General features: G+C 46.9%; 1 protein-coding gene across 2 annotated transcripts; it reads left to right on the forward strand.

Annotated features, from left to right (window-relative positions):
* Positions 1 to 3035: 3035 nt before the first annotated feature.
* On the forward strand, positions 3036 to 15100 carry GNPDA2 (glucosamine-6-phosphate deaminase 2). Of its 2 annotated transcripts, none has more exons than XM_044292622.1 (7): positions 3036 to 3160; positions 3982 to 4149; positions 8712 to 8813; positions 10257 to 10439; positions 11008 to 11192; positions 13125 to 13299; positions 14603 to 15100. In XM_044292622.1, the coding sequence occupies exons 2-7, from the start codon at positions 4026 to 4028 to the stop codon at positions 14659 to 14661; spliced, it is 828 nt and encodes a 275-aa protein (XP_044148557.1). In that variant the 5' UTR covers positions 3036 to 3160; positions 3982 to 4025; the 3' UTR covers positions 14662 to 15100. The 2 variants fall into 2 exon arrangements, with proteins under 2 accessions (XP_044148557.1, XP_044148564.1); XM_044292629.1 differs by lacking the exon at positions 3036 to 3160 and adding an exon at positions 3198 to 3424.
* Positions 15101 to 19725: the final 4625 nt, after the last annotated feature.

Consider the following 19725-nt stretch of genomic DNA (forward strand, 5'->3'; position numbering starts at 1 on the left):
TGCTCTGTCTCTACTGATAAAACCTCACTGTTCCACCTATTAATTACATTTATGTTCTTCTCACTCATTTCGCTGCCCCTAGAAGACTCTAATATGGCCAGGGGCGGATTAGCAATATATTCCAGTGAGCGCCTGGCCTCAGTTAGACAGCTCAGCAGGGTCTCTGCAATACAGGTCACACGTCGCAGGCAGCCCAGCTGTGCTGTCCTCATACCCATGATAATGACAGCACAGCAGGGCCACCCGTGGTCTGCAATGTGTATTGAAAAGACCCTGCCGTGTCAAGTGCGGCCGGGTGCCGGAGCTGCGATGTGTATAATGTACACCGTAGTCCGGCGCTTACCTTTTGGTGGAAGTGCCACAAGAGAAGCCAAACAAAACATGGCCTTTATACCAAACAGTTGTATCCACTCCTCTTTTCCACGGATGCTGTTCGCATCCGTATGTCCATTCCGTAGCCCCGCAAAAAAATATAACATGACCTATTCTTATTCCGTTTTAGGCATTGTTACATAACAGCGCCCCCATAACAGCGCCTGTCATACTGCCCCCATAATAGAGCTAACCACAGTGCCCCCATAACAGTGCCTGTCATACTGACCCATAATAGAGCTAGCCACAGTGTCCCCATAACAGTGCCTGTCATACTGACCCATAATAAAGCTAGCCACAGTGCCCCCATAACAGTGCCTGTCATACTGACCCATAATAGAGCTAGCCACAGTGCCCCCATAACAGGGCCTGTCATACTGACCCATAATAGAGCTAGCCACAGTGCCCCCATAACAGTGCCTGTCATACTGACCCATAATAGAGCTAGCCACAGTGCCCCCATAACAGTGCCTGTCATACTGACCCATAATAGAGCTAGCCACAGTGCCCCCATAACAGTGCCTGTCATACTGACCCATAATAGAGCTAGCCACAGTGCCCCCATAACAGTGCCTGTCATACTGACCCATAATAAAGCTAGCCACAGTGCCCCCATAACAGTGCCTGTCATACTGACCCATAATAAAGCTAGCCACAGTGCCCCCATAACAGTGCCTGTCATACTGACCCATAATAGAGCTAGCCACAGTGCCCCATAACAAAGCCTGCCACACTGAAGCTATAATAGAGCTAACCACAGTGCCCCCATAACAGTGCTTCCCATACTGCCCCATAATAGAGCTAGCCACAGTGCCCCCATAAAAATGCTTGTCATACTGCCCCATAATAGAGCTAGCCACAGTGCCCCCATAACAGTGCTTGCCATACTGACCCATAACAGTGTTTGTCATACTGTCCCTATAAAAGAACTAGCCACAGTGCCCCCATAACAGTGCTTGCCATACTGTTCCATAATAGAGCTAGCCACAGTCCCCCATAACAGTGCTTGTCAAACGGACCCATAAGAGAGCTAGCCACAGTGCCTCCATAACTGTGCTTGCCATACTGTCCCCATAACAAAGCCTGCCACAGTGCGCCCATAACAGTGCTTGTCATACTGTCCCTATAATAGAACTAGCCACAGTGCCCCCACAACAGTGCTTGTCATACTGCTCCATAATAGAGCTAGCCATAGTGCCCCCATGACAAAGCCTGCCACAGTTCCCCATACTGCTCCATAATATAGATAGCCACAGTGCCCCCATAACAAAGCCTGTCACAGTGCCCCCATAACAATGCTTGTCATACTGCCCCTATAATAGAGCTAGCCACACACACAGCTCTGCTCCATACACATTACACAGCTCTCTTCAGGTGACACACACAGCTCTGCTCCATACACATTATACAGCTCTCTTCAGGTGACACACACAGCTCTGCTCCATACACATTACACAGCTCTCTTCAGGTGACACACACAGCTCTGCTCCATACACATTACACAGCTCTCTTCAGGTGACACACACAGCTCTGCTCCATACACATTACACAGCTCTCTTCAGGTGACACACACACAGCTCTGCTCCATACACATCACACAGCTCTCTTCAGGTGACACACACAGCTCTGCTCCATATACATTACACAGCTCTCTTCAGGTGACACACACAGCTCTGCTCCATACACATCACACAGCTCTCTTCAGGTGACACACACAGCTCTGCTCCATACACATTACACAGCTCTCTTCAGGTGACACACACAGCTCTGCTCCATACACATTACACAGCTCTCTTCAGGTGACACACACAGCTCTGCTCCATACACATCACACAGCTCTCTTCAGCTGACACACACAGCTCTGCTCCATACACATCACACAGCTCTCTTCAGCTGACACACACAGCTCTGCTCCATACACATCACACAGCTCTCCTCAGGTGACACACACAGCTCTGCTCCATACACATTACACAGCTCTCTTCAGGTGACACACACAGCTCTGCTCCATACACATCACACAGCTCTCTTCAGGTGACACACACAGCTCTGCTCCATACACATCACACAGCTCTCCTCAGGTGACACACACAGCTCTGCTCCATACACATCACACAGCTCTCTTCAGGTGACACACACAGCTCTGCTCCATACACATTACACAGCTCTCTTCAGGTGACACACACAGCTCTGCTCCATACACATCACACAGCTCTCTTCAGGTGACACACACACAGCTCTGCTCCATACACATCACACAGCTCTCCTCAGATGACACACACAGCTCTGCTCCATACACATCACACAGCTCTCCTCAGATGACACACACAGCTCTGCTCCATACACATCACACAGCTCTCTTCAGGTGACACACACAGCTCTGCTCCATACACATTACACAGCTCTCTTCAGGTGACACACACAGCTCTGCTCCATACACATCACACAACTCTCCTCAGGTGACACACACAGCTCTGCTCCATACACATTACACAGCTCTCTTCAGGTGACACACACAGCTCTGCTCCATACACATCACACACATACAGTCGTTCTCCATACACAATAGTAATTTAGATTCACATGTCACTTCCCAACAGCAGATGTCAGCGAAGGGGAAGTCACATGACTGGCAGGAACCAAACACTTCAGATGAGCTCATGCAGCATCCACAGCAGCTCAGCCCAGAGTTGACGCTTCCTCTGCACGTGACTGATCATGTGGTCATGACGTCATCAAAAGGTCCTGGAGACTGCAGGAGCTGCGGTGGAGCGAGACAGTCTAGAAGGTTGGTGGCTGTGAGACTGCACATTGCAGGGCAGAGTGCTGTGAGACTGCTGCAGGGCTCCCGGCTGCCTGTCATCTTCCCATCCGGGCTGACTGATTGGGGCTCACTGCCATTGATCCCTATAAGACAGCCCTTCTGTACTGATACATTGTAGCGGACAGGACAGGGAGAGATCCTGCCAGGCGGTCACTTCTAGTTTTCAGCCTTTGGCTACAAGACAATTTCCATTCACTGACAACAAGAAGAGATCTTTACAATAGAGCTGTGGGCATTGCTACTCTGTTAGATATTTCTTATTTCTGAGACCCAGTTTTTTTATTATCTATCTCTGCTTCAGGCCTCATGCACACGGCCGTATGTATTTTGTGGTCCGCAAAAAAAAAACTATGGATGACGTCTGTGTGCATTCCGTATTTTGCGGAGCGGAACAGCTGGTCCCTGATAGAACAGTCCTATCCTTGTCCGTAATACACACAATAATAGGACATGTTCTATTTTTTTGTGGAACGGAAATACGGAATGCACACAGAGTAACCGATTTTTTTTTTGCGGGCCCGTTGAAATGAATGGTTCCGCATATGGTCCACAAAAAAACAGAAGAGACACGGAAAGAAAATACGTTTGTGTGCATGAGCCTTTATCCTGACAGCCAGCCCTGGTTTCTTGTGACTGCAGCGTGGTGGCTGACATCCTTATAGTCCAGAGCTGTATTTACTAGTCTGCAGACTTCAGAGCTGAAATCCCTCTGCAGTCCTTACTGACTGACTGTTTGCACGGCTGCGGCCCCTCTTGGCTATTGTGACGTTTCTTCTCTCTTGCAGATTGTTAGCCTTATGCTGTCGGGGCAGAGCCCATCGTCCCCATCATGCGGCTGGTAATACTTGACGACTATGCCCTGGCGAGTGAGTGGGCAGCAAAATACATATGTAATCGTATCATCCAGTTCAATCCTGGGCCAGACCATTACTTCACACTCGGGCTACCCACAGGTAATGTCCCAGGGGTTATTATTGTCTAGAAATCTTCTGTAGACTTGGACCAGACTGTTTTTGCTGTTTTCCGAGTCAACATTGCTGAGATATAAAAGGTTCCTGGTGAATGGACTGGAGGTGTACGGCAGAGTCACGACCATGGGAGGGAGCCCTGCCCCTTCTGCTGTGAGCCTCCAGTGATGTCATTCTAGCCGTTCTCTGGAGCGTGGCTATCCAGTGATATCATTGGTAGCCGTTCTCAGGAGCGTGGCGATCCAGTGATGTCATCCCTAGCCGTTCTCTGGAGCGTGGCGATCCAGTGATGTCATCCCTAGCCGTTCTCTGGAGCGTGGCTATCCAGTGATGTGATCTCTAGCCGTTCTCTGGAGCGTGGCGATCCAGTGATGTCATCCCTAGCCGTTCTCTGGAGCGTGGCGATCCAGTGATGTCATCCCTAGCCGTTCTCTGGAGCGTGGCGATCCAGTGATGTCATCCCTAGCCGTTCTCTGGAGCGTGGCGATCCAGTGATGTCATCCCTAGCCGTTCTCTGGAGCGTGGCGATCCAGTGATGTCATCCCTAGCCGTTCTCTGGAGCGTGGCGATCCAGTGATGTCATCCCTAGCCGTTCTCTGGAGCGTGGCGATCCAGTGATGTCATCCCTAGCCGTTCTCTGGAGCGTGGCGATCCAGTGATGTCATCCCTAGCCGTTCTCTGGAGCGTGGCGATCCAGTGATGTCATCCCTAGCCGTTCTCTGGAGCGCGGCGATCCAGTGATGTCATCGCTAGCCAGCACAGGACAAGGGAGAGTATCGGAGCATGAAATGCTCTGATGCTAATATCAGGGGGGCCGAAGGGGTGAAAATGGGGATATGTCCGGGTTCAGCTCCCTTTGACCCACTAAGGACTGACTGATTTTGGACTTTCAGGGCCGAACTAATTTTTTCAGAAATGCATTTGCTGTATCAAGACCACGTTGAAGTAATTAAAATATATTAATTAACCCTTTAAAGGGAATCTGTCACCACAATTCTGGACTACAGGGAGTGCAGAATTATTAGGCAAGTTGTATTTTTGAGGATTAATTTTATTATTGAACAACAACCATGTTCTCAATGAACCCAAAAAACTCATTAATATCAAAGCTGAATATTTTTGGAAGTAGTTTTTAGTTTGTTTTTAGTTTTAGCTATTTTAGGGGGATATCTGTGTGTGCAGGTGACTATTACTGTGCATAATTATTAGGCAACTTAACAAACAACAAATATATACCCATTTCAATTATTTATTTTTACCAGTGAAACCAATATAACATCTCAACATTCACAAATATACATTTCTGACATTCAAAAACAAAAAAAAAAACAAATCAGTGACCAATATAGCCACCTTTCTTTGCAAGGACACTCAAAAGCCTGCCATCCATGGATTCTGTCAGTGTTTTGATCTGTTCACCATCAACATTGCGTGCAGCAGCAACCACAGCCTCCCAGACACTGTTCAGAGAGGTGTACTGTTTTCCCTCCTTGTAAATCTCACATTTGATGATGGACCACAGGTTCTCAATGGGGTTCAGATCAGGTGAACAAGGAGGCCATGTCATTAGATTTTCTTCTTTTATACCCTTTCTTGCCAGCCACGCTGTGGAGTACTTGGACGCGTGTGATGGAGCATTGTCCTGCATGAAAATCATGTTTTTCTTGAAGGATGCAGACTTCTTCCTGTACCACTGCTTGAAGGTGTCTTCCAGAAACTGGCAGTAGGACTGGGAGTTCAGCTTGACTTCATCCTCAACCCGAAAAGGCCCCACAAGCTCATCTTTGATGATACCAGCCCAAACCAGTACTCCACCTCCACCTTGCTGGCGTCTGAGTCGGACTGGAGCTCTCTGCCCTTTACCAATCCAGCCACGGGCCCATCCATCTGGCCCATCAAGACTCACTCTCATTTCATCAGTCCATAAAACCTTAGAAAAATCAGTCTTGAGATATTTCTTGGCCCAGTCTTGACATTTCAGCTTGTGTGTCTTGTTCAGTGGTGGTCGTCTTTCAGCCTTTCTTACCTTGGCCATGTCTCTGAGTATTGCACACCTTGTGCTTTTGGGCACTCCAGTGATGTTGCAGCTCTGAAATATGGCCAAACTGGTGGCAAGTGGCATCTTGGCAGCAGCCCGCTTGACTTTTCTCAGTTCATGGGCAGTTATTTTGCGCCTTGGTTTTTCCACACGCTTCTTGCGACCCTGTTGACTATTTTGAATGAAACGCTTGATTGTTCGATGATCACGCTTCAGAAGCTTTGCAATTTTAAGAGTGCTGCATCCCTCTGCAAGATATCTCACTATTTTTGACTTTTCTGAGCCTGTCAAGTCCTTCTTTTGACCCATTTTGCCAAAGGAAAGGAAGTTGCCTAATAATTATGCACACCTGATATAGGGTGTTGATGTCATTAGACCACACCCCTTCTCATTACAGAGATGCACATCACCTAATATGCTTAATTGGTAGTAGGCTTTCGAGCCTATACAGCTTGGAGTAAGACAACATGCATAAAGAGGATGATGTGGTCAAAATACTCATTTGCCTAATAATTCTGCACTCCCTGTATGATCTGCAGTCATACATGAGTAGAACTGCAGATAAGGAGTCCAGATCACTGTTTTTTATTTCTTTTCCTACTGCCCCTCGTTCTAAGTGCTTAGAGCTGCACTGAGATGCACAGCCCTGACTGCTGTGTAGTGCCAACATGGTGAGGACACGTGCGCATGCACAGCAGTTATGAGCGCTGATAGCGAAGTGGGGGGGTAAATTAATTTTTACACTATTTAGACATACAAAACCTATACATATGTGGTATCATTGTAATCGTACTGACCCAGAGAATGAAGGGCACAGGTAAGTTTTGCGGCAAACTGAACGCCATGGGAACAAAACCCGTAAAACGGTGGAGGAATTGCGTTTCCCCCCCCTCCCCAATTCCACCCCATTTTAAAAATGTTTCACGCTTCCCACTTCTTTGTGTGCGGTATTAAATAGTGGCATTAGAAAGTACAACTTGTCCCGCAAAAAACAAGCCCTCATACAGCTGTGTGAATGGAAAAGTTTTAGCTCAAGGAAGATGGGGAAGAAAAATGAAAATGCAAAAATAAAAAAGAAACTTTGGTATCCTAAGAGTAAGGAGGAGCTGTCTACTTTCCCGAGATGTATGTTACAATGAAGACTTATGCGTTTTCCATGCAATAACATTTCTGGAGCACCTTTTCTTAGATCTGTGCTGTTCCTCTTTTATTCCTACTGCAAATGTATATAAAAATTCCCATCTGGGTGTTACCATTCCCCTTCTCAAAGTGAATGAATGATGTCAGACTGTGCAGGACACCCCCCCCCCCCCCCCAAACCGGCAACACCCAGTTATCAATTTATTCATAAACATCTAGTAGGAATAACAGAGGAACGGCACAACGTACAGTTATAAGAAAACTTCCTCTAGAATTATCATTTCACGTGGAATACAATTATTCACTAAAACGGACGTGAATGGTCAGAAGTGGGGGCAGGTCCTCTTTAAAATGTAAAAAGGCAGCTAGCTGACACAATGTGGTTGAAGGCAGCGAATATTACCCTTATTAACTTGGGGCAGCAATCTCTACTGTAACAGAGACAGACCTTACTGCTGCCCTCTACTGGGGAATCCTGGCTGGACAGCACTGCATTAGGGGGCTCTTCACACTTCAGAGTCAATTTACTGACCAGGGGCACAGATATAATCAGACCATTAATTAGAAAGTGATGCTGGAGACAGCAGGTGACATCACTGGATCGCCACGCTCCAGAGAACGGTTAGTGATGACATCACTGGATCGCCGCGCTCCAGAGAACGGCTAGTGATGACATCACTAGATCGCCGCGCTCCAGAGAACGGCTAGTGATGACATCACTAGATCGCCGCGCTCCAGAGAACGGCTAGTGATGACATCACTAGATCGCCGCGCTCCAGAGAACGGCTAGTGATGACATCACTAGATCGCCGCGCTCCAGAGAACGGCTAGTGATGACATCACTAGATCGCCGCGCTCCAGAGAATGGCTAGTGATGACATCACTAGATCGCCGCGCTCCAGAGAACGTATCGCGCAGGGCAAGGGCTTTTATGTTTAAATTTTTCACTGCTAGGCGTCGGCTCCCACCTAGCAGTGTTCCCGGTGACGTCACCATCTCTGATGGGCAGGCTTTTGTGCTGCCCTAGCCGTTTTACAGGCTAGAGCAGGGCTAAAACCCGCCCATTAGTGCCGGTGACGTCACCGGGAACACTGCTAGGCGGAAACCTCTGCCTAGCTTATCCACGGAGAGCCCGGTACGTCACCGGGACTCCAGAAAAAGCTGATTCGGCGCAGGGCAACAGAGTGTATCGGAGCACGTAATGCTACAGTCACTGCAGGCGGAAAATCGGCAGTATGGCGGGAATATGAGGGGCCAACGAATTTGTTGTTTCCGAGATTTCATTTTCTAAAGATATTATCTGGGTGGATGTCCTGCTCAGCTACGTAGTCTGTTTTCATCGCTCGTCATTTCTTTCTTGTGTGAACAGGCAGCACACCATTGGGATGTTACAAGAAACTCATTGAGTATCACAAACGCGGTGACCTTTCATTTAAATACGTGAAGACCTTTAACATGGATGAATATGTAGGTGAGTTAAAAACGCTGGCCATGTCCCCTTCATGGTGTGCCAGGCACAGCGCCACCCCTTTGGTAGGGGCAGTGCCCGGTATTACAGTTTACCACGGCTTGTTCTACTTGGAGAAAATATCTAAAAAAAAAAGCTAGAATGTTCTAGAGAATTGGCACATGAATTATTTGTATCGGGAATTAGGGGACTTTGCATGTGAAGAATTGGTGGTTTCATTGTCAGTATAGGAAAGGATTCTTTACTGTTAGCGTAGTCCACTGTAGCAGTGCTGTACTTTAGGCTACTTTCACACTTGCGGCAGATGAATCCGGCAGGCAGTTCCGTCGCCGGAACTGCCTGCTGGATCCGGCAAAACGTATGCCAACCAATGGCATTTGTAAGACTGATCAGGATCCTGATCTGTCTGAAAAATGCCTGATCAGTCAGAAAAATGTATTGAAATGCCGGATCCATCTTTCCAGTGTCATCCGGCAAAACGGATCCGGCATTTATTTATTTTTCACCTTTTTTTCGGTCTGCGCATGAAGGACAGATCCGGTATTTTGAATGCCGGATCCGGCACTAATACATTCCTATGGAAAAAAAATGCCAGATCCGGCATTCAGGCAAGTCTTCAGTTTTTTTGGCCGGAGATAAAACCGTAGCATGCTGCGGTTTTATCTTTTGCCTGATCTGAAACATCCTGATGCATCCTGAACGGATTACTCCCCATTCACAATGCATAGGGATATACCTGATCAGTTATTTTCCGGTATAGAGCCTCTAGGACGGAACTCAATGCCAGAAAAGAAAAACGCAAGTGTGAAAGTACTCTAAGTTGGTAGTTATTGCATATACACTCGCTGGCAAAAAAAATAAAAAAATGCACCCAGATAGAAATGTCAGATTGCATGCAGTTATGTATCAGGTAGATATCTAAATTATTACCAGTGACACTGGGTCTTGCCACAAGAGGGCGTAGAAGTGCTCTCCTGCTGCCCTATAAAAAGGCCATCAGAGGCTACTTTTGGGTAGTGGACCTCTTGGTGAAAGATTGCCTCTACGACACACTCAGGGCTCTTTTGCCCAGTTGACAGACTTTTAGAGGGGGCATATCGCTGGACTGAGAGAAGCAAAATGGTCGTCTCGATGAATTGCGTGACATCTAGGGCATTCTGACGTAGCTGTTAGAAGATGTTGGGAGCAGTGGTTACATGAGGGCATGCACACATGGCGAACGGACTCTGGGCAGCCCGGAGAGACCACCAGTAGAAAGGATTCTTTGATCCGCTACGTTGTGATTGTCCACCATTCAGACACAGGTGGCCCCTACACATACACACAGTGCTGCACAGATGACGGTATACACTGACTATATACTGCCAGAACCAGCAAACCTCCATCGACCTTAGTATGGCGTCCTATCATGTAACCACCTTCATGTGGCATTTGCTTGTTTGTCAGGATTACCACGGGACCACCCTGAGAGCTATCACTCATACATGTGGAATAATTTCTTCAAGCACATCGATATAGATCCCAATAATGCTCACATCCTGGATGGGAACGCTGCTGACCTGCAAGATGAATGTGAAGAATTTGAGAGAAAAATCAAAGAAGCTGGTGGCATCGAGCTGTTTGTTGGAGGTATGCGGTACCGTGAAATCATCGTGATATTGAAGGAACCTTCCTGTCTACTTTGAATGTTTGATGACGTCTTAAGAAATGCATTTCCCTTCCTATACCGTACATTACTGGGCGCCAGGGCATGCTGACATACAGGTGTATGAAGGTGATGACTCGTCACACTGTTCTCCTGATAAAGTCAATTAACATTTTCTTGCCATTGCTTTTAGCTCTGCTACATGTGTATTGCAGTGAGGTGGCCAGCTTCACATCAGCACTGATCCATGTAGGGCGGTGTTTGACCGCAGGCAGTGTATTACCAGGTAGGAGGGAAAAGGAGTGGCAGGTATAATGTGAGGTACAGTAGCGGGTTAGAAGCCAGCGGGAAACGTGCTTCAGCTTCACGGTGATGAGGATAGAGGGGTCTCCAGCACAAACCACATGGGGAGAAGAGCTGTTTTTTTTTTTTTTTTTTTTCTTTTGCTCACCGGAGTGGAGAGTACACTTTGATCGCACATTTTAAATACTGGTCATAAAATGTTTAAAAATTATCTTTTTTTTTTATATTCGGTTCTCTTGCACTTTGTAGGTATTGGCCCGGATGGTCATATCGCCTTCAATGAGCCAGGTTCCAGTTTGGTATCCAGAACAAGACTCAAGACCTTAGCAATGGACACCATTTTGGCAAATGCCAAATATTTTGACGGTGACCTTGCTAAAGTCCCAATGATGGCATTAACAGTTGGCGTTGGGACAGTAATGGATTCCAAAGAGGTAACTACACGTTTATTTCTGGGACTTCTGTCTACGTGGAGAACAGGGCCCCCCATCCGGTTGGATCCAGGCAGAGAACAAATAGCTGCACGTTAGGCTCTTTCCATAACTCTTAGGCCTCTTTCACACAACCGTTTTTTTTTGGTTTTTTTTGCCATTTACGGGCCGTTTTTTGCGGTCCGTATACGGAACCATTCATTTCAATGGTTCAGCAAAAAAAAAAACGGAATGTAATCCGTATGCATTCCGTTGAAAGTTAGACCATGTCCTATTATTGCCTGCAAATCACATTCCGTGGCTCCATTCAAGTCAATGGGTCCGCAAAAAAACCGAAACGCATACGGAAATGCATCCGTATGTCTTCCATATCCGTTCGTTCCGTTTTTGCGGAACCATCTATTGAAAATTTTATGCCCAGCCCATTTTTTTTCTATGTAATTACTGTATATGCCATACGGAAAAACGTAATAGAAACGGAAACGCAACGCAGAACAACTGATCCGTGATAAACAGACCGCAAAACACTGAAAAAGCCATACGGTCGTGTGAAAAAGGCCTTATAAAAGTGATACATACATGGCCACCTCCTGTGCAGTGAATCAACAATCTGGTTAACCAGATAGGTTATAAGTATCTGATCGGTGGGGGTCCCACACCCGGGACTGCCGCCGATCAGCTGTTTGAGAAAGCCCCCGTGTGAGCGCCGCGGCCTTCTCTCTGCTCACCAAGCACAGCGCCGTACATTGTATAGCGGCTGTTCTTCGTATCGCAGCTCAGATCTATTCACTTGAATGGGGCTGAGCTGCCCCTGGCCCTCGAGATCGATGAATGTGTCGTCACTGGCCTGGGGGAAAGCTGTGAGAAGGCTGCAGTGCTCCCAGGAGCCCGCTACCTTCCCAAACAGCTGATCGGCAGGGGTCCCAGGTGTTGGACCTCCACTGATCGGATTCTCAGAAAATCCCTTTAAAACATAACGCTCTGGCTGCCTGCAGCTGCCACAAGCAGAGAGCGTGGGAGCTTACCACATATTGTATAAGCCCCTACCGCTCTAGGGACAGAATGGTAGAAGGGGAATCTATATGCAAGCTGCAGATTTAAAGCTCTGCATTAAAATTTTACACCCAAAAAATTACGTGGTGTCAAAAAATGGACCTTCACTTTTGGGCTGGGTTAACGCAAAACCCATTGAAAGCTTAGCTAAATCTAAGTAAAAGTATTAGAGGCAGTCTTATCTGTCCCTGCCTTTTCCTTAGATTGAAGCTACTCTAGTGGAAGTGCACAGTAGTGCAGGTCCGTCCTTCCAAGCTGCTGTAAAGCCTTGTTCACATACCGGTATTTTTGTCAGTATTGCTTTGCCATAACCAGGTGTGGGTCCAGAAGAACAAATAGGTACAAATATACGTTCTCTATGATTCATCCCTGGTTTTGGTGCTGACACCCCAAACCCCTGCTATTCAGCTGTTGCAGAGTGTATGACGGAGCTGGTAACTGCAGCGCTGCCCCATGCACCTCATTGGGAGCAACACTGCAGTTACCAGCTCCGTCCACTATGCAATGGACAGAACTACTCTGGAGCAGCTGATGGGCAGGGTGTCTGACCCCCACCAATCACATTTTATTGATCAGCAATATTAAATTAAAGGAGTATTCCTGGAACAGAGTAACTTAATAACTTGTCTATCCTTGTAACTTCTATATACGGAGTAAGATGCTCTTTATATAGGGTGTCCAGCAGATATCAGAATGAGCACCACTCTAGTCCTTGGGCTTTGCCTGATGTTGCAGTTCATGCCCTTGGTACTGACCTGCAATACCAGACACGGCCAAGGGACAAGAGTAGCACTGTTTTGTTTTTACTAATCCCGGATAATTCCTTTAGGTTATTTTATTTTTATATACTTTTTTTTTTCTTTTTCTTCCTATTCCTGACAGGTGATGATCCTCATTACTGGAGCCCATAAAGCTTTTGCGTTATATAAAGCTATAGAAGAAGGTGTGAATCATATGTGGACGGTGTCTGCTTTCCAGCAGCATCCTCACACTATATTTGTCTGTGATGAAGATGCTACCTTAGAACTTAGAGTCAAAACTGTGAAGTATTTTAAAGGTGAGGATAGAGAAATGAATGGAATACTTTTTTAAAGTGTTTCTATCAGCATGGTCAACCCTATTAAAGCATGATCAACCCTATTAAACCAGGCACATTGCTTGGCAGGGTTGATCATGCTGAGTAAAACAATATAGCTTTCTTTTTTTCTATAGGGTTATGGTTGCAGCGATAGATTCATTTTTATATTTATGTAAATGAGCTTTTGGGAGCACTAGGGTGCTGGCCATAGTGCTAGGAGCACCGCTAGCATAACGCAACCGTGCTCTCCCCTTTCAGTGACAGGGCTAGATAGCTCATCTAAGCCTTGTAGTGACTCTGCGTCTGCGCAGTGGATCTGATGATCTCTGCTTTCCGAGCTCATCAGATACACTGTGCAGGTGCCAAGTCACTGAGCCTTGGCACTTGTGGAGGCACACAGGGTAGATGAGGTGTCTAGCCCTGTCCCTGAATAGGAAGTGGGGGGAATTCAGAGAGCATGGGGGGGGGGGGGGGGGGGGGGGCATTGCACTAGTGGTGCTCCTAGCACTATGACTTACCTCCTGGTGCTCCAAATAGCTAATTTACATAAATATTAACATTTATATATCCCAGCACTTATTAACCTTACAGAGAAAATGTTCAATCATTTTTACTCCGCATGGTCAACCCTACCAAGCAATATGGCTTTTTAATTTAGTTGATCATGCTGAAGATGCTCTTGGATGACCTTGCTTTGCTCTTTGTGTCGCCATGACTGGGCAGTAGTTGGGTCTCGGTGGTTAGATACACAGCTCCGGGTTTGTATATTCTTTTACAGGATATGTGGATTGTTTGGGCAGATTGCCAGGCTGTTATATCTCAGCAGGTGGTCATTTATGGGTATTGGTTTCAATTACTAGTAGAAGCTTATGGATGAATTGCCGTGAGTCTGCATTAAAGGTCCAAGTGGGTGTTACCAGTTTAGGGCTGTGTCCCTGTATAGTTTGAAACTGGCAACACTGACTGGATAGTGTCAGACTGCAGGGATACACCACCTTTAATACATACTGTTGCCAATAATTTATAAAGGTCCAGTGGGAATAATAGAGGAATGGCAGAACATAGCCATAAATATAGATGCTCCAGAATTGTTATTAGTGGGAAATGAAACTAGTTACCAAAACAGACTTGTCGGGAGAGGTTGCACATTCTCTTTATTTCTATCATTTTAAGATTCAAATTTTTCCCATGAAGGGGTTAAGCTCTGCTCCTTCATGCAGAACAAATGTGCGTGACAGAATCCTCGGTAAAGCTAGATCTGTCATTTCTGTTCTCCTCCTAGGTTTAATGCATGTACATAATAAACTGGTGGATCCGCTGCACAGCATGAAGAAGAACTGATGCGGATGGCACAGCGGCTGTGCCATGTTCCTGTAACCTGGTCCGCAAAACTGCACAAGTACTGTACTCTTGAGGTCCAAGCTCTGCTTCAGCCACGTGACATTCCATACTCCTTCTCTGACCCTGGCACCAGCGGTGGCGTGTTAGGGTCAGCAAATGTTGCCTTCTTATTGTATAATGCAAATATATTGCTACTTACAAACGTACTGATTTGCTTTCGGACATGTATATAGTTAGTGAACGTCTGCAGTGTTTACATTAAAGCACGGTGCTCTACCGGAGTCGCCGCTGCCGTTAGATGACAGCTTCTTTTGTTACATTTTGTTTTATAATCACTTTGGGCTATGAAGTGGTTGCTGTGCTGTGTGCGCCATGCAGCTTTCTAACGTCACCTACTGTCTTACTCAACAATGAACTGTTAATAAAACCATGGTTTGCAGCAGTGATTTTTTTATTAATACATCATTGCTTGGTAAAAGTTTTGTAACATGTAACCTATTAAAAGCACCAAAAAATGCATCCCCGGGAGACTTACGTGATTTAAACCTCAGTCTAGGGTTGTAGCGATGAGTAAGGACCCTTGACTTAGGTTTGAAATGTATAAGCATCCCAGGGATATAGATTTGTGGTCTACAATTACATGTCAGCAACCACCACCTATGGAAGAGGGGGCTAATCTCGGACAACCTTTTTAAGCCTATAGTACTCATTAAAAGATGTTCATCGATCTATTGTAGTAGGAAAAGCTGTTAAAGTTGTATTCTGCTTTATTTGCACATTGACAATCACACATTGTAAGGTAAGTAACATGACCCCATGCACTGTCCAGAAGAAGAAACATGAAAAATATTAAAGGGGTTGGCAAAACCCCCTCTCTAAGGCCTCATGCACACGACCGTTTTACGGTCCGCTTCCGCAATTTGCAGAACGGCATGGACAGCCATTGATATAAATGCCTATTGTCTGCAAAACAGACAAGAATAGGACAGGTGTGCTGTCCGCATCGTTTGTGGCCCCATTTAAGTAAATGGGTCCGCATCCAAGCCGCAAAAACTGCGGCTCTGATGCGGACTAAAACGACGGTCGTGTGCATGAGGCCTAAGGCAGACTCTTACCTGCTCCCCACTCCGTATCTCCCTGTCCTCGGCTGCTCCGCTGCACTTGTAAACTACCGTTTAACGACCATTTATCATGATGCAAGGGGAGCAGGTCACCACTGTGGTCAGCAGCTTCAACATGGAAGTTTACATCCTGGGAGTGCAGCGGAGCAACCACCACTGGGGAGAAAAGGAGTGACTATAAATATATAAATAAAAAAGTGCACAGCCCCTTACCAGAGTTTGCTCTGGGGATCAGTACAGAACCAGGCAGATCGCTCATGCTGCTTCAGGCCTGTCAGATGTAACATAACTGATGAGGATGCAGAGACGTAAAGACTGTTCTGTACAATGCATGGAGCATGACCTGTATACCATGAGATCTATGGGAGTAATGGAGTCAGACATGAGACACACAGCTCTATAGGCTTCTGTTACCCATAACCCACACAAATCCATTTATTTTACTGTGTTTATTCACACATCTGTGGGTCAGTGGGAAAACAAAGGAGGCATGCACTACTTTGGTCTGATTTGTGGACCAAACATGGTCATAGAAGTCTAAGAAAACCACAGAACAAGGATGCCGTCAATATTTGTAGTCGCAAAGCGGACACAGAAGTGTGAAAATGCCCTTAGCAGCCTGCTGTGGAGAAGCGTCAATTTTGACGTAAATTTGTTTTCCCTTAGTCCTAACAGCAGCACAAGTGGGGTATTTGCCCCTGTGAAGCTGGTCAGGACAGGCGGAATTTTAATGAACAAAAATTTCTGCCTAAGTATCCTAATTAACAATTAGCTAATTAAGCCCCTACCCCATATAACCCAGCCCCAACTGGACGGGGTTGCTTTATAACAAGTAAATGACAAAAAAATCATACAAGGGGAGGGAAATTTGTGTGCTGCTGTTAGGACTAAGGGAAAACAAATTTACGTCAAAATTGACGCTTCCCTTACGTCCTAACCAGCAGCACAAGTGGGGAAGTAGCAAGAACCTCACCCAAATTGGGAGGGCTCCCTACTCCCCTCTCAGGAGAGGGCGGCACTTAAAACGGATTGTCCAAAGGCCATTCCCTCCGTCTGTCTAGACTCTAGACGGTAATGCGAAATGAAGGTGTTCAGAGAACTCCAAGAGGCGGCTGCACAAATCTGATCCAGGGGAATCAGTTTCTTCTCCGCATAAGAGGTGGATACAGCCCTGGTAGAATGGGCGGAGACGAAAGAAGGAGGCGTCAAATCTTGGGACAGAAAGGCCAGACGGATTGCCTCTTTAATCCACCTACTCAGAGTGGGTTTTGAGGCCTTCAGACCCCTGTTTTTCCCTGCATAGGTCAGAAGGAGGTTTTCCGATCTTCTAAATTCGCCTGTTCTGTCCAAATATATTCTAAGACCTCTTGAAATGTCCAATGTACGGAGCCTTTCCTCCTCGGGAGAAGTTGCAGCCGGTGAAAAGGTGGGCAGACATATTGTCTGATTAATATTAGAAAAAGTAGGAACCTTTGGTAAAAAGGTTGGTAAAAACCTTAACAGGACCTTGTCCTGAAGGATTTTTAAATAGGGCTCAGAAGCCCCCAGAGCCTGAAGTTCCCCAACTCTCTTAGCTGATGTGATAGCCAGTAGGAATGTGATCTTTAGGGATAGGAACCTCAAGTCCACTTCATTCAAAGGCTCAAAAGGGGGGACACATAACCCTTTTAGAACCACCGATAAGTCCCACTGTGGGATTGGTCTCAGGACTCTGGGTTTAAGTCTTTCGGCTCCCTTCAGGAACCTCTTGATTAGGGGGTCCTGAGAAATCGGTCTGCCAAGGCATGCCGATAAGGCAGAGACATGAGCTCTGAGAGTAGATGGGCTTAGACCCTTGTCTAGACCATCCTGTAGGAATTGTAGAATAGCGGAGAGAGGAGGGTCTGAGGCAACTACCTCTCTGTTATTGCACCATTGCAGGAATATTCTGTAGATTCTGGAATACTTCTTGCTTGTAGATTCCGCTCTGGAGTGAGAGATTGTTCTCAGGACCTCCACAGATAACCCTCTAGCTTCTAGAAGGGACCTGTCAATCTCCAGGCTGTCAGATTGAGTCTCCTCAGATCTAGACAGGGACCTGTGTCCTGATACACAAGGTCCTGTATTAGGGGAAGTCTCCAATAATTGCCCTGACTCATCTTCATGAGCTGGGTGAACCAAGACCTCTTTGGCCAGAATGGCATGATGGCAACCACCGAGGTCTGGTCTTGCTTGATCTTCATCAATACCCTCGGTATCATGGAAATTGGAGGGAAGATGTATGCCAGCCTGAACCTCCATGTTATGGACAGAGCGTCTATCGCTACCGGGTTGTCCTCCCTGTAAAGGGAACAGAACCTGCTCACCTTGGCGTTCAATCGGGTAGCCATCAGGTCGATTTCCGGCGTGCCCCACCGCTGGACAATCATAGAGAAGATGTTCTCGTTCAGGGACCACTCCCCTGGAACTGGTAGACCCCGACTCAGGCGATCTGCCAGTACATTGAGATCCCCTCTGATATGGACTGCCATTAGGTGGGATAGATTGATCTCTGCCCAAGAAAGAATATAACCCGCCTCCCTCAGGAGGGTTAGGGACTTCGTCCCTCCCTGTCTGTTTAGGTAAGCGACCACAGAAGTGTTGTCTGTTCGGACTCTCACCGCCTGACCGCGGATGAGAGGAGCAAAATGAAGGAGGGCTAGTTTGACCGCTCTCAGCTCTCTCCAGTTGGATGAGAGTATTTTCTCCTGGGGATTCCAAGTACCCTGTACTGGATTGTCCTCCAGATGGGCCCCCCAGCCCAGCAGAGAAGCGTCCGTGGTCAAGGTGATCCAACGAGGTTGGATCAGAGACCTCCCATCCTTTAGGTTCCTCCACCACTTGAGCGAAGAACGGACTTCTACCGACAGGGAGTGCATCCTGTCTAGGTCTTTGGGCTTGCGAGTCCAAGCTGCTAAGACCTCCTCCTGAAGAGGGCGTAAGTGCCATAAGGCCCACGGAACTGCCTCTGCAGATGCTGACATGTGGCCTAACATCCTCATAAGAACCCTTATGGAGACTCGTCTGGGTGGTATAAGAGACTGTGCGGCTTTTATTACTTTGTCCCTCCTTTGAGGGGACAGGTATAGGGTCATCAGTTGTGAATTGATCACAAAGCCCAAGAACGTTCTCGTGGTTGACGGGACTAAGTGCGACTTGTCCCAATTTATCAACCACCCCAGACCCTGGAGAATCTGGAGAGCTTGTTGAAGCTGACTCTGCAGGACGTCTGCGTTTGCGGCTTTTAAAAGCCAATCGTCCAGGTACGGTACGACTTCTAGCCCAAGGAGCCTTAAATGGGCGACCACAGGAGCCACTACCTTTGTGAAGGTGTGCGGAGCTGAGGATATGCCGAAGGGCAATACAGCAAACTGGTAGTGCTTCACTACCCCTTGCAAGGCCACAGCAACTCTGAGATATTTGCTGTGTGCTGGGCAGATGGGAACATGAAGGTAAGCATCCTTCAGGTCTATGGTTACCATCATATCTCCTGGGTTCAGGATGTTTAAGACAGAGCGAATGGTTTCCATCCGGAAACGCTTCTTCCTGATGAAGCGATTTAAATAACGTAAATCGATGATCATCCGCCAGTCTCCTGACGGTTTTGGCACCAAAAAGATGGGGGAATAAACCCCCTGCCGCCGTTCGCGAGGAGGAACCTCCTCTAATGCTCCTTTCTGTATATACTGGAGGACAGAGTCTTCCAGGATTAACTGTTTGTCAGGTGCTAAGGTCCTTGTTAGGACGAATTTGTCCCGAGGAAGGGAAATAAAATCTATTGTGTACCCTGACGCTATCACCTGTAGCACCCAAGGGTCTGGAATTTTTTGCACCCAAAAATCTTTGAATAGACTCAAACGTCCACCGACTGGGGGACTGAAAACTGTTCCTTCCTCTGGGACAACAGGGGGGAGGGGAGGGGGGT

The sequence above is a fragment of the Bufo gargarizans genome, chromosome 1, assembly GCF_014858855.1.
Source record: "Bufo gargarizans isolate SCDJY-AF-19 chromosome 1, ASM1485885v1, whole genome shotgun sequence".
Lineage (NCBI taxonomy): Eukaryota > Metazoa > Chordata > Amphibia > Anura > Bufonidae > Bufo > Bufo gargarizans.